Below are 25,778 nucleotides of genomic sequence, written 5' to 3'. Positions count from 1 at the left end.
GCTTTCAGTACCACACCATGTTCTGTAGTACTACTCATGCCCAGCCTTCAGTACCATACCATGTTCTGTAGTACTGCCTACCCTCAGCCCTCAGAACCACACCATGTTCTATAGTACTGCTCAACCCAGCCTTTAGTATCACACCATGTTCTGCAGTACTGTTCACCCCAGCCTTCAGTACCACACTATGTTCTGTAGCACTGCTCACTAAGAGTCGTCAGTACCACACCATGTTCTGTAGTAATGCTCACCCCAGCCTTCAGTACCACACCATGTTCTGTATTACTGCTCATGCTCAGCCTTCAGTACCATACCATTTTCTGCAGTACTGCTCAACCCCAGCCTTTAGTATCACAACATGTTCTGTAGTACTCTTCACCCCAGCCTTCAGTACCACACTATGTTCTGTAGCACAGCTCACCCAGAGCCTTCAGTACCATACCATTTTGTGTGGTATTGTTCACAGAAGCATTCAGTCCCACACCATGTTCTCCAGTACTGATGGGCAAACCCTTCAGTACTACACCATGTTCTGTAGTACCGCTCACCCCCAGCCTTCAGTACCACACCATGTTCTGCAGTACTTCTCACCATCAGCCTTCAGTAGCACACCATGTTCTGCAATACTGCTCACACCCAGCCTTTAGTACCACACCATGTTCTGTAGTACTGCCCACCCTCAGCCTTCAGAACCACACCATGTTCTATAGTACTGCTCAACCCAGCCTTTAGTACCACACCATGTTCTGTAGTATTGTTCACCCCAGCCTTCAGTAACACACCATGTTCTGCAGTACTGCTCACCCCCACCCTTCAGTACTACACCATGTTCTGCAGTACTGCTCACCCCCACCCTTCAGTACCACATCATGTTCTGCAGTACTCTTCACCCCAGCCTTCAGTACCACACCATGTTCTGTCATACTGTTCACCCCAGCCTTCAGTACCACACCATGTTCTGTAGTACTGTTCATCCCCTAGCGTTCAGTACCAGACCATGTTCTAAATTACTTCTTATCCTGGACTTCAGTACCCCACCATGTGCAGTACCACACCATGCTGTGTAGTACTGTTCACTCTCAGCATTCAGTACCAGACCATGTTTTAAAGTACTTCTCAATCCAGGCTTCAGTACCACACCATGTTCTGTAGTACTGCTCACCCCAAGCCTTCAGTACCACACCATGCTCTGTAGTACTGCTCACCCCAGCCTTCAGTACCACAACATGTTCTGTAGTACTGCTCACCCCCAGCCTTCAGTACCACACCATGTTCTGCAATAGTTCTCACCATCAGCCTTCAGTACCACACCATGTTCTGTAGTACTGCTCACCCCAGCCTTCAGTACCACACCATGTTCTGTAGTACTACTCATGCCCAGCCTTCAGTACCATACCATGTTCTGCAATACTGCTCAACCCCAGCCTTCAGTACCACACCATGTTCTGTAGTACTGCCTACCCTCAGCCCTCAGAACCACACCATGTTCTATAGTACTGCTCAACCTAGCCTTTAGTATCACACCATGTTCTGCAGTACTGTTCACCCCAGCCTTCAGTACCACACTATGTTCTGTAGCACTGCTCACTAAGAGTCTTCAGTACCACACCATGTTCTGTAGTAATGCTCACCCCAGCCTTCAGTACCACACCATGTTCTGTATTATTGCTCATGCCCAGCCTTCAGTACCATACCATTTTCTGCAGTACTGCTCAACCCCAGCCTTTAGTATCACAACATGTTCTGTAGTACTCTTCACCCCAGCCTTCAGTACCGCACTATGTTCTGTAGCACAGCTCACCCAGAGCCTTCAGTACCATACCATTTTCTGTGGTATTGTTCACAGAAGCATTCAGTCCCACACCATGTTCTCCAGTACTGATGGGCAAACCCTTCAGTACTACACCATGTTCTGTAGTACCGCTCACCCCCAGCCTTCAGTACCACACCATGTTCTGCAGTACTTCTCACCATCAGCCTTCAGTAGCACACCATGTTCTGCAGTACTGCTCACACCAGCCTTTAGTACCACACCATGTTCTGTAGTACTGCCCACCCTCAGCCTTCAGAACCACACCATGTTCTATAGTACTGCTCAACCCAGCCTTTAGTACCACACCATGTTCTGTAGTACTGTTCACCCCAACCTTCAGTAACACACCATGTTCTGCAGTACTGCTCACCCCACCCTTCAGTACTACACCATGTTCTGCAGTACTGCTCACCCCCACCCTTCAGTACCACATTATGTTCTGCAGTACTGTTCACCCCAGCCTTCAGTACCACATCATGTTCTGTCATACTGTTCACCCCAGCCTTCAGTACCACACCATGTTCTGTAGTACTGTTCATCCCCTAGCGTTCAGTACCAGACCATGTTCTAAATTACTTCTTATCCTGGACTTCAGTACCCCACCATGTGCAGTACCACGCCATGCTGTGTAGTACTGTTCACTCTCAGCATTCAGTACCAGACCATGTTCTAAAGTACTTCTCAATCCAGGCTTCAGTACCACACCATGTTCTGTAGTACTGCTCATCCCCAGCCTTCAGTACCACACCATGTTCTGTAGTACTGCTCACCCCAAGCCTTCAGTACCACACCATGTTCTGTAGTACAGCTCACCCCAGCCTTCAGTACCACAACATGTTCTGTAGTACTGCTCACCCCCAGCCTTCAGTACCACACCATGTTCTGCAATAGTTCTCACCATCAGCCGTCAGTACCACACCATGTTCTGTAGTACTGCTCACCCCAGCCTTCAGTACCACACCATGTTCTGCAGTACTGCTCACCCCAGCCTTCAGCACTACACTATGTTCTGTAGTACTGCTCATCCCAGCCGTCAGTACCACACCATGTTCTGCAGGAATGCTACCCTAGCCTTTAGCACCATGTTATGTTTTACAGTACAGCTGACTGCCCTCCATATTTTCATATTGTTCTACTCGTCCAAAATTTGTCTCACCTGCTCCTAGGATATCTGTAATTTTTGTACTATTCATTCAAGAAGCTCTCTTCTGGCAACGGGGTCCAGTTTTCTGTAATGATTCAACCTTCTAATTGAGAAGGTAAGCATTAACAAAAAGAGCCCCCTGTAAATGGATCCAGCAACTGTGATGTGGCTGTTGGGTTCCATATGTTTCATACAGTATCTCTATTTGTTGGAGTCCAGTAGAATGAACCAAACTGACATCCTTTTGGATTTCTGTAAAGCTAATGTGCCAGTTAAATGTGTAATGACCCATTAAAACATTAAACAGTTTTATTCATATATTTATTTGTAATGTTTTAGTACTTGGTGCTGTGTTAATGTAGCTGTCCATAATGGAAACACTCTGCACACTATTTCTTAAATTACCCTTGACACAAGAGGAAACATCCACATATTTAATTCCCTGATCATGTACTTACTGTTAACATTGTTATCCGGAAGATGCCTTCGCTGAACCTCCATTCCTGCTATTGTGTCATCAGATGGATCTGTTTCTTCTTTCTTAATAAATAACAAAAGATGATCCACTGGGATGTTAAACCCTGTAAATAAAAATCAATAGAACCTGTACAGTTAAGATGATCTTTCCAGAAATTTGCGTTATGATAATTACTATTTATTCACACATATATCTGATAGATTATGAGAAAAATGCAGCAAAACACAGTACCATTGCATCACAACCCTGAAAAAAGATGACCTTTGTAATCAAATGACTGTTTTCCAGCTCCCTATTGAAATCTTAGCACTCAAAATGCTGAGTGTTGAAAAGCTAAAAAGAAGACAGAAAACATAGGAGAAAAGTGAATTTCAAAAACTGTTTTGGAAGGGGGTGCCCCCAAATGTATATATTCCAACTCCGAGATTTTCATACCTCAGAGAAAAGGGAGTATTCTGAGAAATATACCATCTCGAACTTAGTCCAGTCATTCAGCCATTCAGTCTCCATATTTTTGGACTCTCTCTAGCAAGTCTCAATATTTCAAATGGTTACCCTGTCTTCCATATTTTTCTACTCCAGAAATCTCTCTCAACATGAACAATATATTGTTTCTGTAAGAAATCCACGTTCAGTAGTTTTCTTTCCTTGTGGAATTTCTGCACTAGTTACCTTCCCAGCTCTTTTATACAGAAGCATTCAGTTCTACGGATGTGCATTATTTATTCATTTATGTTTGTTATCCAGGTAAATGGAAATTGCCAAGAATTGAACCGTATCCCGGTAAATGGAGTGAGCTAATGCACATTTTTTTACCTCAATCTGAATTGGAGGCAAAGTATTCTAGTTTCATGCAAAACACTAACAAATCACATCGAAAATGGCCACCTCTGCACTTAGGAAAGTCAGAAACAATAGGCACAGGATATGAGATGAAAGATACCAGGAAGCCTAATTTGTGTAATCAAACATAATCTAGGACAGAGGTTCTCAAGTCATGTGTCATGGTATACTAAAGTGTCATGTGACAGGAAAAGGTGTGCGAACACGTTTTCTGCTGCCTTCTCCCCTTTCAACTATTTACAGTGTGTGTGTGTGTGTGTGTGTGTGTGTGTGTGTGTGTGTGTGCGTGCGTGCCTGTGTGCGTGTGTGTGTGTGTGTGTGTGCGTGCGTGTGTGCGTGCCTGTGTGCGTGTGTGCGCGTGTGTGTGTGTGTGTGTGTGTGTGCGTGCGTGCCTGTGTGTGTGTGTGTGTGTGTGTGTGTGTGTGTGTGTGTGTGTGTGTGTGTGTGTGTGTGTCACACATTAAGAGTTGCAGCTGAAGTTGTGGCTGGCTGCTTGTGTATGTAACAGCAGAAAGTTCCAAACAGCCACGTTCTGATACCATTCAACTACTGATTACGCTGTTTACTTTATTTGTGTTAATATGTGTGCCTATAATGTGTACGTAAGTAATAATTCATGTGATTAATGGTAGTCAGTGTTTTGCACAACATGGTGTGATACTCTTTTATTATTATTCACCTTTTTATCATATTCCACATCATATTTGTTCTGCAGACTTCATACTCCTGATATGCAAACCTGTTTTTGTCAGCTGCCTCTACCCCGGTGTTGTTTCTGTATATGAACCTGTGTGTGTCTTGCAAGGAACATCATAAAATGTATTTCACAAAGGAATGTGTATGGATAACACCAGAGACAAAACTAAACAGAGTTAATTTAAATACTGTTTCCCCCATTCACAGAATGATGGAGGATACAAAAACTGGGACTAACTGACAAAGCCAAATTAGACTAGGAATGGAAGGACTTGCAACATCAGACATTACGTACATAATTCTAAGACACTATTTACATTATTCTGGCACATGATGTAGGATGCTTTGTATACTGTAGGTGGATTCTTGGCCTCATGGGGAAAGAAGATAAAGCCCAGAGTGTGAACCAGACAACCCAGGATAGACCTGTCACTTAGGCAGTGGAGAAGCCATAATGGGAGGATGAGAGTGACATGCTGACATCAATTCACCCCCCTGGGTTTACGCAGGTTGTCTGGCCAGCTGTAGTCCTGACACCTACTGGAGAGAGAGATGAATGGTATGCAGTGTACAGCATTGTGATGTGCATTTGGAGAAATTCAGGCATATTACCCAGCACAATGGGAGACTAACAATATCCCCTAGTAAGCATACTTTCTCCACATATTCATGGGGAAAATTTGCAATCAGCCATCCAGTCATAGACACAGTTTTATAGGTTAATATCGAAATACTCTGCCTTATATGTAAAGGTAGTTTATTCCACACAGTAGGAATACCTTGGGTAGGTAACTATCATGCCCATAGGTGATATAGATATGGTTGAACAGGTTCAAGTCTCTAGAGATGGTAAACACTGTTTCTTTTCAGGTGAAGGAGTTTAAGGATTGCTTGTTCATTCACAGCACAGATAGCTAAGCCCAGATCGCACCTCCTGGGTGTCTATATGACACAGAGTAGAGTGATAGAGAGTGACAGGGCCTTTAGTCTACCAGAGTAGCTAAATATACAGGGACCAGAGATATTTTTAGTGAAGAAATGTTAAGGTCTTAAGTTGGTTCAAGTGCTTAATGAAATACATGCCTATGGGTGAATTATATTCAATGGTGGGCCTAATACGGGAGAAATAAACAGGGGTGATAGCCTCTCTGAACCTTGAAGAGATGCCATAAAGAATAAGTTGTGCATGACATAAGAATTTTCTAACCGTGCACAGCCATGGCTCTCAAAAGAGACCTGTTTTCAGCATGTAGATTCAGATTCTTCATGACTGTGTCAGATTTAAGTTAAATATCTATATAGTAAATGGAAGTAATGCTACAGTTAACAAAAGAAACTATATTGCATTTCTTAGCATTGTGGGTAAAAGCCATGATTAAGATACCAAGCATTGCTTGTTTAGCCCTTGCTGGACAATTATGCATTAGAATGGGATTTTATAACTGACCTTAGTTTGCAATCATCAGTAATCTTGGTCAGCCATAGTCCCGTGGTAGCAACTTTCTTTCCAGAGAAGTGCATACCAGAAAGACAGTGGCCTAAGACAAAGCCCTGTAGGACACCAGTGATGGCATTGTTCTGTCATACACCTGTTTACCTACACCTGTTTACCTGTTCAACAAACTCTACATAAATTAGTGCTGAGTTGAGAAAGTCTGCCAATAATCTCAGCATGTGGGATTGTGCCAAAGGCCTTGGCAATATCCAGATAGGCAGCATAACTATATGCCCCAACCAATGACTTCCATATCTTTTTTAAAAAACTCAACCAGGATGAGCAGGTGTGTTCTGTCTTATATAAAGCCACACTAGTGAGGATTCAGGGTTACAAGGCCACCTATATTGAGTGTTTTTGGAGTATGCCTATAATATGTTTAATTGCCTTGCAAATTATTCTAGAAACTAATACAGCGCTGTAATTCCCAGGGTCAGTAAAGGGGCCACCTTTATGTACCTCAACAGATGTTCTCCACAACTTGGGAATGTAACCAGTGGATAGGTGCCTAGATGGGACTTAGTGCTTCTCAGGAGACATTCAGAGATGCTGTTAGGATCCATGGAACTGGTATATTTAATTTTGGAAAGTGCCAAAGGACTTGGTCCAAAGTGGTATCAAGAGATGAGGTATGACATGGACTAAGGGGGACAGACGGAAGGGACAGAGGGTAGCATAAGGTCAGATGAGAATTTTCCCACAAGAATATTAGCAAAGTCCTTAGGGGTCAAGGAAGGAAGTGCAAATAGAGATACATTTAGTACAGAATTGTTGGTTACTTCTAAGTTCATACTGTGACCCAAATCACCCATGGCTCACTAGCAGCACAGATGCTAGAATGACAAAATGGGGGGGGGGGCATGGGACTATGTGGCCAGTGCTGGCTCGCCCCTCCTGTGAAGGGGGGGTAGCCTAGGCTTGCTATATTAAGGCAGTGGTACCAGTCTGGTGAGCTGCATGATGCATAACTGCTCTGCCACTTAGCTGGGAGATTGTACAGGCAGTGAAATATACATGCAACCTCCCAGGGGCAGTGACCATGGAGCGTGCAAGGCTGCTGAAATGTGGTTGGACTTATGGCATACTCCCTGGCAGCAATATGACACTGCAGCAGTATCTATGATCTTCTTAGTGGCCCCCAGACATGGTTAGGTTGAGGTCTAGGGAGGCTGGGGGGGGGGGGTCTAGTAGACTGGTGAACAAGAAGAAGAGCTGTTAGCAGCTGATAGCCAACTGTGGGGGGGGGGGGGGGTGAAGGTTGTCTTTTTTTTTTTCATCTTACCTTTAAGCATCCCTGTGACTAGCACTTGTTCTGATACCTGCTGGAAAGCACTAGGAAGCCTTAAACTGATACAAGCACTCAACTCTCCTTGTTAATAAGGAGAACTTAATCGTAGGCACTAAACAGCCTATAATTGCAAAGTACCTTGCTAAGGTAAGGGAAAACAGCTCCTGTACTTTACAAAAAAAAAAAAAAAAAAAAAAAAAGCACCAAACCAGGCATGTCCAAGGGTCAGCTTCCGATTATTTCTCCTGTCCACCTGGTGAATCTGGGCATACTGGAGCAATGCAGCAATTGCCTCATGTACACAGACAACCCTCTCCTTCTACCACCCAACACTACAACCTGTGAGAGATGCACTTACATAGCCAAAATCACCAAAGTTCTCTCCACCCAAGATTATGCTAGATAGTCAAGAGGAGAAGGTTAACACCCACACTACACCTCAAGCCCTTCTAAACCCACACCACCAACACCCACATATAGCAACACTAAATCCACATATGCAGAGGCCCTTAACTGTAACCTGCCCAAGCAACAAGGACCTCTGAAGCTGAAACGCAAACAAACATCAATCACAATCAAAGTGTCACATAGTTCACAACACCAGTGTGCCACCCACCAACAGCCCCTAAGGCAAGACAATGTACCTAACACTTTAGTCATAGGTGACTCTATAGTCCGGCACACTGATGTCCCTCTCACCAGGTTGAACAAGGAGAAAATTAGAGTCAGCTGCCTGTCGGGTGCCAGGATTTGCCACTTAACGCATGCACTCAAGTCACTCCACAACAAGTACAAATATGACTCTGTCATTGTCCATGTTGGAGTGAATGACTTGAGACGTACCTCCCTGGACTACATGAAAAGAGACATGGAAGAGCTCTCGGATCATGTGGCCCAGGCAGGTATGACACTAGCCCTGAGTAGCATCCTGCATTCGCCCAGAATGATACCACAATATAAGGACAAAATGATTGACTTCAACAATTGGCTAAGCTTCTGGTGTCATTCAAAGGGGATCCATTATTTGTCTGCCTAGGTCGACATGATTAACAGACCACAATGCTTTGCCAGGGATGGTCTGCACCTGTCGCCCCTGGGATTCACGTTACTGGCTAAGGCTCTTGCCACACCTATAGCGCCTTTTTTAGGCAAATATCAAAGGAAAAAACCACCACCATAACAGGTACAAGCATTCAAAATCTGAAGGTTCATAGGTTCATAGGTTGGCACTGGGCTATCAGCCCTAGGGCCTATACAAGCCTAGCCATAACAATTCCCTGACTATTTCCTCCCACACTATTTACTTCCCTGGACCCCTGTCTAGCAGGGCAAATGATGTGATCCCTGGGGTGAATTTCCTTTCTCTCATCCAATCGTCAAGGTTCCTTTTGAAGAGGGCCAAAGAGGCACTCTGCTTGACATGTATGGGCAATCTATTCCAGAGTCTAGGGAGTCTCTGGGTCAGGAACCTATCCCTCCAGCATGTTTTGTTTATTGTGATGACAAGGTTTAGATCCCTGGAGCGTGTGGCTCTGAGGGATTGGGACTTCTGTAAGTGTAGCATGTCCAACAGCTCTGGGTTTGACATGGCCTTGTATGTTAAGCAGAGATCGCCTATGAGTAGATGATATGCAACGGTAGGTAATGCTACTCAATGCTAGAAGACTAAACCTCAAAATGCACTCTCTCGAGGCACTCCTAAAAATGGAACATTGATATCTGTGCAGTAACTGAGACCTGGTTCAAGGCTCTAGAGAGCACTCCTGTAATACCAGGCTACAACTCTTACCACACTTTTCAGACACCAAACCAGGACCGAAACACTAAAGGTGGAGGAGTGTCAATATTCATCAAGGATATTCACACCACCAGGCTAGTTGCCCAACACAATGCGTCTGAAATTCTCCAGGTGCAACTAACACGAGGTAAGACTGCAATCCAAATTGTAGCTTGCTACAGATCCCCCACCATACCCCAAGATTCTCACTACACCTTTCTATATATACTGGAAAATATTAAGATAGAACCAAACACCCTAATACTGGGTGATTTTAACTACCCTGCCATTAACTGGGAAAACTACTCCTGTACCAACACCTTTGCCCAACGGTTCTTGGAATTCATAAATTCCAACGCCCTGGATCAACTAATCCATAGTCCCACCAGGGTCTCCAATATCCTAGACCTGGTCATTACCAACATGGGAAATCACTGCTCCACACCTATGGTCACCCCCTCGTTAGTCAGGTCTGACCATAAGCTAATCACCCTTAACATCCACATCCCACCCCCACCCCCCAGTAAGGAAACCTCTGTAAAAAACTTCTCCAAAGCCAACTTCATGCAACTCAAGTCAGAAGTGACAAACTTCATGACACCCATGCAGACGGGAACTGAAAGTTCAACTGCTGAATCCTACACTAAGGCACTGTACGAGCACATCCACTCATGCACGAACTGTGCCATCCCAAATAGAACCAAGATGCTCTCATCCAAAAAAAGGAAGCCAATCTGGTGGTCCCCTGCCATAAACAAACTTTACAACAAAAGGAAGAAACTGTTGCAGAAAAGAGGAAAATCCCAGGATGCAAAAAACTCCCTTACCAGCCTCAGTAAAAAACTGAAATCCCTCATAAAATCCTCCAAAGCTAGTTATGAAAATAAAATTGCCAAAGATTCCAAAGACAACCACAAGGCATTCTATAACTATGTCAAGAATCTAAATGGCAATGCTCAGATCTGCTCTGAGCTAAAACAGAATGGCATTAAATATACTGATCCCAAGGATATTGCCAATATCCTGGCAGATCGAGTCAGTGCCAACTTCACCCCCTCTCACCCCCTAAATGGCCCATCTCAATACCGGAATATTGCTAAATTCCGGTAATAACGGCCACACAGGTAAATAATGCACTCTCCAAAGCTAAGAATACAGCATCCATGGGACCAGATGACATCCTGGGCTGTGTACTACATGAACTACAATATGAACTGGCACCTTACCTAAGTGTCATGTTTAATCATAGCCTCCCCTCAGGTTTCGTGCCCACTGAGTGGCACAGAGCTACAGTTATCCCACTCCACAAGGGAGGATCCACCTTGGATCCCGGAAACTACCGTCCCATCAGTCTGACAAGCCATATCTGCAAGGCCATGGAGCGTATTATCATGGAACTTATAAACAAAGACATTGGCAACCTTCAAACACTGGACCCCACCCAGTTTGGGTTCGTGAAGGGCCGATCTTGTCTCCTGAACCTGATTGACTTCTTCAAATCAGTCTCCAGAGCCATGGACAAGGGTAAGGTGGTCCACACAGCCTATCTAGACCTTGCCAAGGCCTTTGACACCATCCCCCACTCTGGAATCATAGATAAACTTACTAAGCTGGGCATTAATCCCTACATCACCCAATGGGTTGCTAACTGGCTTACTGATAGAACCCACACTGTAAAAGTAGCTGACTCCAAATCCAGCTCCAGACAAGTGACAAGTGGAGTACCTCAGGGTTCAGTCCTGGGACCGCTCTTGTTTGGCATCTACTTCTCTGAAGTACAGGCCAACACTAAGGGAGTCTGGCTAACAAAGTTCGCAGATGACTGCAAACTGCAAGCCATTATTGAATCCCCAAATTATGTGGATACTCTACAAAAGGGCCTTACAGAAACAGATGCTTGCTGCCAGAGCCATGGGCTCAAGCTCAATGCCAAGAAATGTATAGTTATCCCCTTTGGGAAAAAACATGTATCTGTGAATTACCATATAGGTGGCAGTACACTAAACACCGAAAGTGTGATAAGAGACTTAGGGACATAGGTGGACAGTGGTCTCACCTTCGGTAACCACATCGCCACAACAGTTAGGAAATCCTTCTATGTGGCACACCTCATCACTAAGGGCTTTTTATCCAGAAAAAAGGAGGTCATTGTCCCACTGTACTCATCCCTCATTAGACCCATTATAGAATACAATGTCCCGTTTGGTATGTACCTCTCAAGACATCTGCAACAACTGGAAAGGCCGCAGAAATACCTCACTATAAGAATCACAGGCCTAAAGCAGATGCTCTATGCTGACCGCCTTAAAAAACTCCAGCTATACTCTCTCGCATATCGTCTACTCAGAGGCGATCTCTGCTTAACATACAAGGCCATGTCAAACCCAGAGCTGTTGGACATGCTACACTTAAAGAAATCCCAATCCCTCATAGCCACATGCTCCAGGGATCTAAACCTTGTCATCACAATAAACAAAACATGCTGGAGGGATAGGTTCCTAACCCAGGGACTCCCCAGACTCTGGAATATATTGCCCATACATGTCAAGCAGAGTGCCTCTTTGGCCCTCTTCAAAAGGAACCTTGACGATTGGATGGGAAAAAGGAAATTCACCCCAGGGATCACGTCAGTCGCCCTGCTAAACAGAGGTCCAGGGAAGTAAATAGTGTGGGAAGAAATAGCCAGGGAATTTTTATGGCTAGGCTTGTATAGGCCCTAGGGCTGATAGCCTAGTACCAACCTATGAACCTATGAACCTATAAATAGTTGCTATCCTAAATTCATAGATGACCTTGCACTTCCAAATGGCAAGTTTAAGGAACTTAATTACCATTTTTAATCCCTTTTATAATGACGAAGTGGAAATTGTTGGAGATCAATAACAACAACATGAGAAGTAAAATAATACAGGAATGAAAATTGCTACAAGGAAACTTGAAAACAAAAATTGAATGAGAGCTTTTGTCTAAAATTATACAACTTCATCAGATAAATTGCATGCCAAAAATAAAACACAGTTTAAATAACTTCACTTCCAGTCCCAGATCAAAAATCAGTATGTCAATGGGCATGTCATAAGAGTCAGCAGTCTGTCTTACAATGAGCATAAATTATTGTCTGCTCACACTTCACTGGGCATGTGCCACAAGTGGTCAGTCTGTCTTACAATGAGCACAAATTATTGTCTGCTCACACTTCACTGGGCATGTGCCACGAGTGGTCAGTCTGTCTTACAATGAGCACAAATTATTGTCTGCTCACACTTCACTGGGCATGTGCCACAAGTGGTCAGTCTGTCTTACAATAAGCACAAGGCACTGTCTGCCTCAGGAGAGAAGCAGCCCAGATTGCTGCAATATATACATGTAGGGGAAGCTGCTGTTGTACCAAGGTAGCACGTAGTACCCAAGACAAGTGTTCATCAAACAGTGCAATTGTGGTGTAACTCAGACTGGTGCATGGTTCAGAAATACACTTGTGTTAGTGTTTGTATAGAAGTACACGTGTATTGGTCCAAACAAAATGAATCCACTTAGCCTTGCCAAAGTCCTGCGAATCCAAAATGAGCAAAACAGAAGAAAAGATGGCAGGACACTGCTGCTGCTCAATAAAACTTTTAATAAAAACTTTAAAACAGGTAAACGAAGTAATCCAAATGCAGACAAAATGAAAAAAGGTTAGCGCTTTCGGGTTACACCCTTCATCAGACAGGCCTGATGAAGGGTGTAACCCGAAAGCGCTAACCTTTTTTCATTTTGTCTGCATTTGGATTACTTCGTTTACCTGTTTTAAAGTTTTTATTAAAAGTTTTATTGAGCAGCAGCAGTGTCCTGCCATCTTTTCTTCTGTGTTACATGTGTATTGGTGCATGTATGGAAGTAGACGTATCAGATTTATTTTTATTTATTTATTTTACATTTGTTAACTGGGAAGGTCCGACTGGATACAGGTCCATTTTCAACGGAGGCCCAGGGAGAAAAGCTCCAAATATACAAAAACAAATTTAAATACAGTGAAATTATGACTGTGAGTTATCAACTGCAAAAAACAGTAACCTGATCTCTACCACGATGCGGTAAAGCAATACATAAATGTGCAATCAAAAGTCCATAAAGCAGGCAAGTAAGCGTAATAAAAATAAAATAGAAAATCCTTTAATCCATGAAACAGTGGGTAACGGTAAGCGCTTTCGCGTGGGTGCAACCACGCTTCCTCAGACAATAAAAAGCCCCACACACAAAGTTTAAATAGCATAAACTAAAATCAAATTAAGACCAATTAAACTAATTAACAATTAATGCTTTAAAGGAAAAGAACCAACAACCTAGTATCTACATAGCGTTCCTGTGCTAAGAAATATGTAATAAAGCTATAGCGAAATATATGAAGTTATAAACTTCCAGTTTCATTCTATAAGGGTGTATTAAAACTATTCCAAAATCGTACAAAATATACAATCAGATAAATAAAAAATGCAGAAAAATACAGTCATTTACAAAATTGTCCTTCATGAAGCAGACACTAAACAGATCAGCTAATACACTTCTGAAACATTTTTTCCTTTCAAAGTAAATCTTAAAAGCTGTATCATCAACTTTGAGAACCCAAAGTTAAAAACCCACAGCTATAATAGCTTAGATGTGAAGGTTCAAAAAACATGAGGAACGATTCTGCAGTAAATACAGTAAAGTGAAGGTATATATTTGCACAGGTAAAAAAGAGATTAAGAAACCAATAGCTTCGGATTAATGACAATAAAATACATTTTAAAAAGAGAACGGTATTTCATGTTAAGAATAAAACCAACAATAACCTTGTCAATTTGGTTGCTGACGGCAACTATATATAGTTGTAAACTAATAAACTTCAGATGCGCACAATAATAGTGCAAAGAAAAGCTGCAGTTCTAATTACCGCCACATAAAACTTCAGAGCAACCTACCAACTTCTATAAAAGAAGTTGAGTAGTTAATAAAAACAGAACAATGTTTAAAACAGCAAGAAATGACTATCACGTAACATACATCTAAGCACAAGTTATTTAAGATGTTTAAGGTATTTTATATTAATTTAACATCGCTAAATGTACTAAGAGGGAAAGAATATATGTTATAAATAATGAATTACATTACAAAATTAAATATATATTCTATTAATAAAGTTTTTGACTAAATTTTTTAAAATAAAATTTTTTAAAAAAGAAAATATATCATAAACTCATTAACTATAAAAAATAAACAAATTAGATAGTAATGAAGTTTTTATTTACTCAGGACAGCTTATACTAGATAAAGCTTATAGTTATAAACTAACCATACAACTTGACCTGATAGAATAAAAAACTATCAGTTATTATGAATGACATCTAAACCTTATTTAATGTATATAAAAAGTGTATATAAAAAATATATATATGTATATAATGACAATAAAGGTTATATATATAGACTATAAATTAAAAAACAAAATATTAATTAAGCTGCTTGCTGTGCACAATAATTATGCTTACCACTACGAAATAACCAAACTGAAAGTCTAGGACTAAAATAATATAGGTCACTGCTGATAATGAACTAAATGGACCGTCTTTCTAATTAGAAAAGCAAGATATAGCCTAAAAAAAGGGGGATATATATATATTTTAAACTTATATTTACATTAACGTTTCCTAGCATTCAAAATAGGTTTAATGGATACAAACGTATTTAGGCCAGGAAAGTTATGAGCATTGAATTTCAATATCCATCTTAGTTCTGTCATGGCTAAATTATTAGAATCATCACCCCCTCTAAGATTCAGGGGTACTATTTCTAACACTCTAAATAAAAATGTATGGTCTCTATTATTTATTATATGTTGGGCCAAGGCATTGGTATCTGATTCTTTCCTGATTTCATATAGGTGATTATAGATACGGTCAGCTAGTCTTCTTTTTGTGAGCCCAATGTAAAAGGCAGTACATTTTGTACATGTAGCTAAGTAGATCAAGTTTCTAGAGTTGCAAGTAGCTGATGTATTAAAACGAAAAATGAAATTCAAAGAAGGGTGAGTAAAAGTTATCTCAGGACAAATATGGTTACACCTGTTGCAGTTACCACAGGGAACTGTACCTATGTTCAAAGTGGCTACTCTAGAGACAGAACTATAATCTTTATACAATATTTGCTTCAAATTAGGGCAGTTTCTATATAAGAAGGTAGGGTAACTGCCTACTAAATTAGAAATTAAAGTATCAGTCATTAAAATATTCCAATTTCTGCAAACAACTTTTTCTAGACTTTTTACATCACTGGTGTATTTTGTGATGTAAGGAATCTTAAACAACTTTCCTGATGTCTTAGTTCTAAAGAAATTGAGTTTCTTAGGTAAATGTAGATCTAACTCTGGAGGATACAAAATTTCATTTTTAATAGAGTTAATTAATTTAGGGTCATAACCTCTATTCAAAAAAAGGAGTTCCATTTTATTGATTTCTTGCTCCAGAGTTTCTCTATCTTGACATAGTCTGGTCAACCTGATGAATTGACTCTTGACAATACCAGGGAATGTATGCCTTGGGTGCATGCTATTAAATTGGAGTAATGTGTTGATCCAGGTTGGTTTTCTAAAGATAGAGGAAACTACCTTTCCTTGTTCATTAAGGGTGAGAGAGACGTCCAGAAAGTTTACACATTCCTTGCAGGCTTCCATTGTAAACTTTAAGTAAGTGGTGGTACTTTCTAAAAACTGTAGAAACAGTTTAAATTCATCCAGGGTACCTTGCCAAATTAAAAGGACGTCATCTACAAACCGCTTGTAGAATATAATCTTTTCAAATGCAATGTTACTGAAAAGGAATTCCTTTTCCCAATTTAAAACTACCAGGTTTGCATAAGTGTTTGCGCATGGGGTGCCCATGGCTACACCCCATGTCTGCAAATATGTTTTAGACCATCAAAAGTGAAAAGATTGTTATTGAGTACCAGGTCTAATAGTTGGCAAATCAAAATTATCTTATCATTCGAAAAACCAGTATCCCTGACCAACAACTCTCTTATGGCTTCCAGACCCAAATCATTGGGGATGGAAGTAAAGAGGTTTTTTACATCAAGAGTTATAAGCATGTACTCTTTGTTCCTAGTGTCAAGAGTCAAATCAATCAGGTTATCCAACAGATGATAGGTATCTTTCAAAATAGATGGAACCCCATCTACTATTGGTCTAAGAAACTTTTCAAGGGCAGTCGAAATTGTTGCAGTGACCCAATTGCCACCTGAAACAATAGGCCTAAGAGGTAAAGGTTCGATCTGTTTATGAATCTTAGGTAAGCCTTTTATTATAGGAACAGTTGGAAATTCTATAAATAAGTAGCTGTAAAATTCTGGAGATATCTGCCTACACATAAGTAAATCATGTAGAGTGGCATGCACATTTGACACTATAGAATTTATATCCTTTTGAGAAATAATTTTATAAGTGTCGCTATCAGACAACTTATTAGGCATTAAAGAGGTGTAGTCAACCTTGTTCATGATGATAGTCCCACCTCCTTTGTCAGCAGGTCTGAAAGTTATATCTGAAAGCTGTTTAAATTTCTTAAGTGAGGCCATCTCATTAGTAGTTAAATTTACATAAGCTATCTTATTCTTATGAGTGGAAAACAAAGAGTAAAAATCTCTCTCACAGGCTTTTAAGAAACATTCAAGATTCGAACATAAAGGAGGTGAAAAATTACTCTTGCATTTCAAGGCCATAGGGTCAGTGCAATGTGAATCCCTTCCTTGTTCAGCTGAATTACTTTTAAAAAACATTTTCAAAGCTACAGTCCTACAAAAAACACGTAAGTCACACAGTACATCAGTTAAACTGCTGCATTGGGCTGGAATGAAGTTAAGGCCTTTGTTAATTAGGCTAGCATCAGATGAATCCATAACATAATGAGATAAATTAACAAATAGGTCAGTCACATTCTTTGTCTTCTTGTCACTCCATACTTCTCTTCCGATATTTTCCGTTTCCTTGGCCCTCTGCTTTGCGAACGTCCTCTCCCTTGGAATTTCTGTTTTATCGGGTAGGGTAAAAAACGACCTGCTTCCTGGGTGGTTTTGGATCTGGCCCTTAGTTGGTTAGTACGATGTGTATCAGCAAACGCTAGCTGATTCGGGGGGGGGTGTAGCAGAAGATGCTGTTAAATTAAGTAGTTCAGCTCCAGCTGTATTAGAAGCATTTATCTCCGTAGTAGACAGAAAAGGCAAAAGAAGGTTTTCATTAGATAAAGCAGGAGTGTTAGAATGTGTAGCTTCAACACCAGGATTTATGGAGGAAGCCTGTCGCTGTTCATAAGTCTGGGTAGTATTATGCCTCGGCCAAACGAAAATCTGACCAGTTTGAAAGTCATTAAAATCTCTCTGTAACTTCTTGAGCTTGATTTGTTTCAGTTTATCACTGAAAGAACTGACTTGTGAAAATATAGTCTGTAATTTCTTTTTAGCAAAGTCAGATTTAAATTTTTCACACAGACTTTTATGCATACAGTCTATTTCTTTACGCAGTTCAGTTTCAAGTGGTAAAAAGTATTCATTCAGCAGTGACATATATCTGAAACCTTGTTCTATGTTTAAGTCCTGCTATTTCTTGAGGAGGGTCGGATGGTTGCTCCCATAAGATGGCATACAAAAAACACGCATTCCCCTAGGGACAATGCGGTGATGTAAAGAAGCCTCAAGGTGTTGCCTCTGCCAGGCATATCTTTGCAATAAATACAGCTTATCTTCAAAGTCTTTAACAGTTAGGTTAAAATCAGCAATATTCTCTTCAGGTATAAACGATACAGAGTCATTAGAGAACTCACCAAGCTCCAGAGCCAATAAAGGGTTTGAGACCCGATGCAGCAGTCCATCTGGTATATGTACATTGTCCCTCGACTCCGGTCTATAGTCAAGTTCCACTACCTGAGCATCCATCGTGTAGAGCAGTTACCACACACTTTATAAATTTCAAAAAAATCAAGAGGCAACTGCAGCTTAAGGAGACCAGGAAACACAACGTAAAAATCAACTGCAAAAAACAGTAACCTGATCTCTACCACGATGCGGTAAAGCAATACATAAATGTGCAATCAAAAGTCCATAAAGCAGGCAAGTAAGCGTAATAAAAATAAAATAGAAAATCCTTTAATCCATGAAACAGTGGGTAACGGTAAGCGCTTTCGCGTGGGTGCAACCACGCTTCCTCAGACAATAAAAAGCCCCACACACAAAGTTTAAATAGCATAAACTAAAATCAAATTAAGACCAATTAAACTAATTAACAATTAATGCTTTAAAGGAAAAGAACCAACAACCTAGTATCTACATAGCGTTCCTGTGCTAAGAAATATGTAATAAAGCTATAGCGAAATATATGAAGTTATAAACTTCCAGTTTCATTCTATAAGGGTGTATTAAAACTATTCCAAAATCGTACAAAATATACAATCAGATAAATAAAAAATGCAGAAAAATACAGTTATTTACAAAATTGTCCTTCATGAAGCAGACACTAAACAGATCAGCTAATACACTTCTGAAACATTTTTTCCTTTCAAAGTAAATCTTAAAAGCTGTATCATCAACTTTGAGAACCCAAAGTTAAAAACCCACAGCTATAATAGCTTAGATGTGAAGGTTCAAAAAACATGAGGAACGATTCTGCAGTAAATACAGTAAAGTGAAGGTATATATTTGCACAGGTAAAAAAGAGATTAAGAAACCAATAGCTTCGGATTAATGACAATAAAATACATTTTAAAAGGAGAACGATATTTCATGTTAAGAATAAAACCAACAATAACCTTGTCAATTTGGTTGCTGACGGCAACTATATATAGTTGTAAACTAATAAACTTCAGATGCGCACAATAATAGTGCAAAGAAAAGCTGCAGTTCTAATTACATACATAAAACTTCAGAGCAACCTACCAACTTCTATAAAGGAAGTTGAATAGTTAATAAAAACCGAACAATGTTTAAAACAGCAAGAAGTGACTATCACGTAACATACATCTAAGCACAAGTTATTTAAGATGTTTAAGGTATTTTATATTAATTTAACATCGCTAAATATACTAAAGGGGAAAGAATATATATTATAAATAATGAGTTACATTACAAATTTAAATATATATTCTATTAATAAAGTTTTTAACTAAAATTTTTTATCTAAAAATAGAAAATATATCATAAACTCATTAACTATAAAAAATAAACAAATTAGATAGTAATGAAGTTTTTATTTACTCAGGACAGCTTATACTAGATAAAGCTTATAGTTATAAACTAACCATACAACTTGACCTGATAGAATAAAAAACTATCAGTTATTATGAATGACATCTAAACCTTATTTAATGTATATAAAAAGTGTATATAAAAAATATATATATGTATATAATGACAATAAAGGTTATATATATAGACTATAAATTAAAAAAACAAAATATTAATTAAGCTGCTTGCTGTGCACAATAAATATGCTTACCACTACGAAATAACCAAACTGAAAGTCTAGGACTAAAATAATATAGGTCACTGCTGATAATGAACTAAATGGACCGTCTTTCTAATTAGAAAAGCAAGATATAGCCTAAAAAAAGGGGGATATATATATATATTTTAAACTTATATTTACATTAACGTTTCCTAGCATTCAAAATAGGTTTAATGGATACAAACGTATTTAGGCCAGGAAAGTTATGAGCATTGAATTTCAATATCCATCTTAGTTCTGTCATGGCTAAATTATTAGAATCATCACCCCCTCTAAGATTCAGGGGTACTATTTCTAACACTCTAAATAAAAATGTATGGTCTCTATTATTTATTATATGTTGGGCCAAGGCATTGGTATCTGATTCTTTCCTGATTTCATATAGGTGATTATAGATACGGTCAGCTAGTCTTCTTTTTGTGAGCCCAATGTAAAAGGCAGTACATTTTGTACATGTAGCTAAGTAGATCAAGTTTCTAGAGTTGCAAGTAGCTGATGTATTAAAACGAAAAATGAAATTCAAAGAAGGGTGAGTAAAAGTTATCTCAGGACAAATATGGTTACACCTGTTGCAGTTACCACAGGGAACTGTACCTATGTTCAAAGTGGCTACTCTAGAGACAGAACTATAATCTTTACACAATATTTGCTTCAAATTAGGGCAGTTTCTATATAAGAAGGTAGGGTAACTGCCTACTAAATTAGAAATTAAAGTATCAGTCATTAAAATATTCCAGTTTCTGCAAACAACTTTTTCTAGACCTTTTACATCACTGGTGTATTTTGTGATGTAAGGAATCTTAAACAACTTTCCTGATGTCTTAGTTGTAAAGAAATTGAGTTTCTTAGGTAAATGTTTTTTTTTTTTTGACTGTGAGTTATCACAAAACTGAGATTTGTTTAATGATATGTACACGCAGGTACATGTTTTTCTCACTTACACACAGCAAAGGTTGATAGCAAGTAGCTGAGCAAGAAATAGTTAAAGATTTCATCTGAAAAAGGAAAACAGACATATTAAGGTGGTTATCATACATGGTGTAGTGTTAACTTTAAATATTTCCAGTAGATGGGTGATACGCATAATTTTAAACAGTTAGAGAGTCAGAGTTTTATTCTTGTAATGAGGTTCTCATTTATGAATTATGTTTGAGTGGGAGTTAGTCAGGGTTTGTAAAGGGACAAAGCCACTGCATTTTTAGGTATTTCCTAAGGGAGTTTTTGAATTGGGATAAGGAGGGGTCAGTGGTGAGTTCAGCAGGAAGTACATTCCAGTTTTTACCGACAGAGTTGGAGAATAGTGATTCACCAGCTGAGTTGTTGGTTTTAACAGTTTGCACTAGCAATTTTTTGGAACAGCGAAAGGATTTTAGGTTACTGTAGGGGGTAATAATATTTTTCATTATGTGTGTACTGTCTGCTTGGTAGAGGATTTTGTGAACAACTATTAGTTGGTTATATTGCAATTGTTAGGGTAGTTCAAGCCAGTCTAATGATTGAAGGTTAAGGCAGTGATGGGTTCTATAAGCCGATCCTGTGGCAAATCTAGCAATGTTATTGTAGTAGCTAGTAAATTTATTAAGGTTTATTTATCATATTTATTTATTTATTCCAGTTTGATGACCGGGGAGGTCCACTAGGCCTGGGAAGCCCGTTTTCAGTGGAGGCCCGGGGAGAAAAGCTCCACAATACAAAGTTTAATTACATGATTAATTACAAAGAAAAATTACAAGATTAATTACAAAGAAAATTACATGATTAATTACAAAGAAAAATTCATGATTATTTGCAAAGAAAGTTAGGATTACAAACAACAGGTAGCATTCTAAAAAAAAGAGAAATAAGATATTTACAATTTAGCACAAATCCAAGTGCAGAGCTGCTGTCAGTCGAGGTATGAAATCACGCTGTACATAAAAACAAGCACAGTCCAAACAAAGCGTGATATTTCAATGGCAATGAAATGAAAGTAAGATGCTCCAAAAAATTAAGTTGCTCCAAAAAATAGATTCAGCTCTTATAAACAAACTTGAAATTTATTCAAACGAGTAAGCGCTTTCGCCAAAGGCTTCTTCAGACTCTTAAAAACAAAGACAAACATCTAAAAAATACTTTTAAAACCAGTTACTACTTGTCATTGGTCAAATCAGTTCACATGTTCTATAAACTTAAAGATACAGAAACTAACGTGAATACAAACACAGCCGTGAATCTCTTACCCTCATAGAATAATATCGGCATAATAGATATTCATAAACCATGTTGTTCAAGCATAAAAATCGAAGACATCATTGTCCAATGTTAAATTAAGACATACAAATCTATAAACATCTTGTCTAAGCGTTCTCACATTAATTAAACATTAAACGCTTTCATTACATTGTCGTGTCATGTAGTTTAAACAGTCACAATAGCGCATACATCGCACTATCATGAAAATCTATGAATAAAAAACTACATGAGTATCAAGTCTCTTAAAATATTTAGTCTTTTAAAATTGCTTAAGAATTGCTCTACACTTAAAAGATTAATATTTTAAAATTCAAACTCACTGTGCAGATAATCGATCTATGCTTGTATTTACTCAACTAAAGGCAAAGTGCATCAGGACGCTACTATGCGTCAATACGTCATGAAAGATTTCTTAAAGAACCAGCGGACATTCGGTAAACACTCACTTTGAACATACAGCCTGAAATTACATGAACTAAGTAAAACAGTATGCACCTGCCTACTGGAAATTATCTCAGATATTATTCATAGGAAATTACATAAAGATAAATAAAAAAATAGGAGATGGAAGAAACCAAGACTTTCAATTCTTATATAAAAAACGCATGTTGTAAGGTGCAGAATAAAAAACTTCTAAGTAAAAAGGTTAGGTTTTCGACCCTTAATAGTCGCATTACTTTGATACGTTCTAATAGAACGTATTCAAGTATGATATACAGTGTAGATTAAGCGACATCTACAAACACTAGTTTGTGGCTCATCAGGTTGTGTCATAAAGGTCTTATTTGCCATTATTAAGGCTTCAAGATCTAAAAATAATTTCCAATACATAGTTATTCATGAAATCTATTAATACATTTGACAGCTGAATTAAATGCTATCTCCATGATATACAAATAATACTTCTCAAAAATTCAACATCAATAGGTGTTTTAACAATACCCCATAGGGTATATTAAATAAACCTACCCAAAAGCACATCTTAATACCAGATGGCACCTTATGTATAGGACAAGGCTTTCTCATAAATTAATATTAAATAATATCATGGGGAAATTACTGTGTGACGACTGTCTAATAGAGCTTACAAAGCTCAGTCTTCTAACCTCAGACCTAAGGGAACCACTAGTAGGCTTTCCAATGGTTATTAAGGTTAGGTGAAATAGTGGGAGTTGTCTTCATCTCTGTAACTTTCTATTTCTTAAAAATGGCTTTAGTTGTACTTTATCATTCAGGCCAGGTGGTCTGTCAGATCTCAACCTTATTATCCATCTTGTTTCTTGTTCTAAAGTTCTGTTTATTAAATCACCACCCCTAAAGCCTTCAAAAACTCTTTGGATGACGCAAAATTTAAAGTTGTGATTTATGCCTGACAATTTTTTATGCCTGGCTAAGGCATTAGTTTCAGTGCCCACTCTGCTGTGATATATATGTTCCCTAATTCTTTCTTTAAGAGATCTGTTGGTTTTCCCTATATAATAACTTTTACAGTCTGTACATGTCGCTAAGTATATTACGTTCTTAGTCTCACAGTTCGTGTTAGTTTTAAAAATATAGAGACGTCCTGTATTAGGGTGTTCAAAAGTAGTGTCTTTATTAATATAGACACATTGATTACAATGACCACAAGGTAAGGTGTTCCTATCGTTTCTTAATCTACTTGTTAGTGCATATCTGGGTCTACATAAAATGCTCTTTAAATTGGGAAGATTCTTGTAGGCTATACTCGGTGCTGAGCCTACTATTTCACTGACATCCCTGTCTGATTTCAAAATTCCCCAGTGTTTGTTCAAGGAACTTTTCACTTGCAGGTCCATCCTACTAAAGGTAAGGTTGGCTCTGACATCCGTTACCGAGGACCTAGGAATATTCGTGGTTATTTCTTGTGCCTTAAAATAGGGTTTCGCAGTGCTTGACCTTAGGTTCTCTACTATATTAATAGTATCTGATATTTCTTTTTCCTTATAACCTCTTTCTAAAAATCTCTCTCTCATGTCATCAATTCCTGCATCATAATTTTCTTGCTGTGGGTTCAATCTAGATACTCTCATAAATTGTCCTTTAAGGACATTTTGGAATACATGACCGGGGTGCATGCTTTGTCTATGTAATATGTTATTCCTTTGGCAATCTTTCCTGTAAATTGTTGTGTTAATCAGACCATTGGTCATTCTAATTACTTCCACATCTAAATATGGTAAACTTCTAGCTGAAAAATTCATAGTAAACTTTAAAAAGTCCGTAGTGTTATCCAAATATGAAACGAAGTTCAATAAGGACGGCTCATCACCCAACCATATGAAAAAAAGGTCGTCTACGAAACGACAGTACATTGCAACATATTGTCTGTAACATGGATTCTCAAAAAGGTGAATATCTTCCCATCTAGCCATCACCAGGTTGGCGTAGCTATTGGCACAAGATGTGCCCATAGCTACGCCATCCTTCTGTAAATAAATGACATCCTGAAATGCAAAGGCATTATTAGTCAAAATAGTCTCAAGTAACAAAGCGACTAAGTCAACCTTCTTGTCCAAGAAATCTGAGTGTACTTTCAAGTATTCAGAAATTAATCTAATACCTGTATCATTGGGAATCACAGTGAACAAGCTGACTACATCCAGTGTCACAAAAAAATAGTGTTGTTGTTCGCTCAAAGATTGTGTTTGAGAGTATAAATCTAAAAGAAATTGCTTGCTATCTTTCAAGATTTTCTTATTCTCATTAACTAAAGGTCTCAATATACTTTCCAAATAAATGGAAAGAGGTTCTGTTAACCACCCTTGACCTGCTACAATAGGCCTAAATGGCGGGTCTGTACTGTTCTTATGTACCTTGGGAAGTCCCTGTATGATTGGAATGGTTGGATTCTTCACCTTTAGATATTCATAAAGTTCCTGTGTTATATCTTGTGACATCAATAGGTCATCTAAGGTATTATAGACACTAAAAACCATATTATTTAAATCACCTTTAGTCAATTTTGTAAATGTGTTAGTGTCATCAAGCATCTGGAACATTTTGTCAGCATAGTACTTATAATCCATGATGACCACAGGGCCACCCTTATCTGCTGGTCTTATTACAATGGAATTATCATTCCTTAGAGACTGTAACGCTTGTCTTTGTTTATAATTCAAATTGCGTCCATGCTTCGATGGTAGTTTTTCCTGGTGAGTTCTGTAAATTTCATCTTCTACTACGTTCCCAAATACTTCTATGGTTGGATGTAGTTGAGGGATATATGTACTGTTTGGACGATGTCTATTTATATTTATACTGTTATTAAAATGACCAAAATCTAGTTTAAGTTGTAAGTTACGAATGTACATTTTTGTCTCTATAATGGTATCTACTAAATCACATCTTTTTGTGGGAATGAAGCCCAGACCTTTGTTTAGAACCTGTTCTTCATATTTGTTTAATATTCTTCCAGATAAATTCATAATTAACGATTTTGTCTCCCCCACATTTTCTTTATTGTGGGGCCTTGTTGCTCCTGATC

General features: G+C 38.8%; 1 protein-coding gene across 3 annotated transcripts in view; it reads right to left on the bottom strand.

Moving 5' to 3' along the window:
* LOC122798765 (zinc finger protein 93-like) overlaps positions 1–25,778 on the bottom strand; it is a 276,097-nt gene that overhangs the window by 51,918 nt on the left and 198,401 nt on the right. For all 3 annotated transcript variants that reach the window (XM_044067876.1, XM_044067874.1, XM_044067873.1), the window contains one exon: positions 3,416–3,538. In XM_044067876.1, coding sequence (XP_043923811.1) covers positions 3,416–3,538 — 123 coding nt within the window. The remainder of the gene's footprint in view (positions 1–3,415; positions 3,539–25,778) is intronic.

Source organism: Protopterus annectens, chromosome 3.part1 (assembly GCF_019279795.1).
Source record: "Protopterus annectens isolate FY-2018-M chromosome 3.part1, PAN1.0, whole genome shotgun sequence".
In the NCBI taxonomy this organism is placed as follows: domain Eukaryota; kingdom Metazoa; phylum Chordata; order Ceratodontiformes; family Protopteridae; genus Protopterus; species Protopterus annectens.
This window is presented reverse-complemented; position numbering and strand designations above follow the sequence as displayed.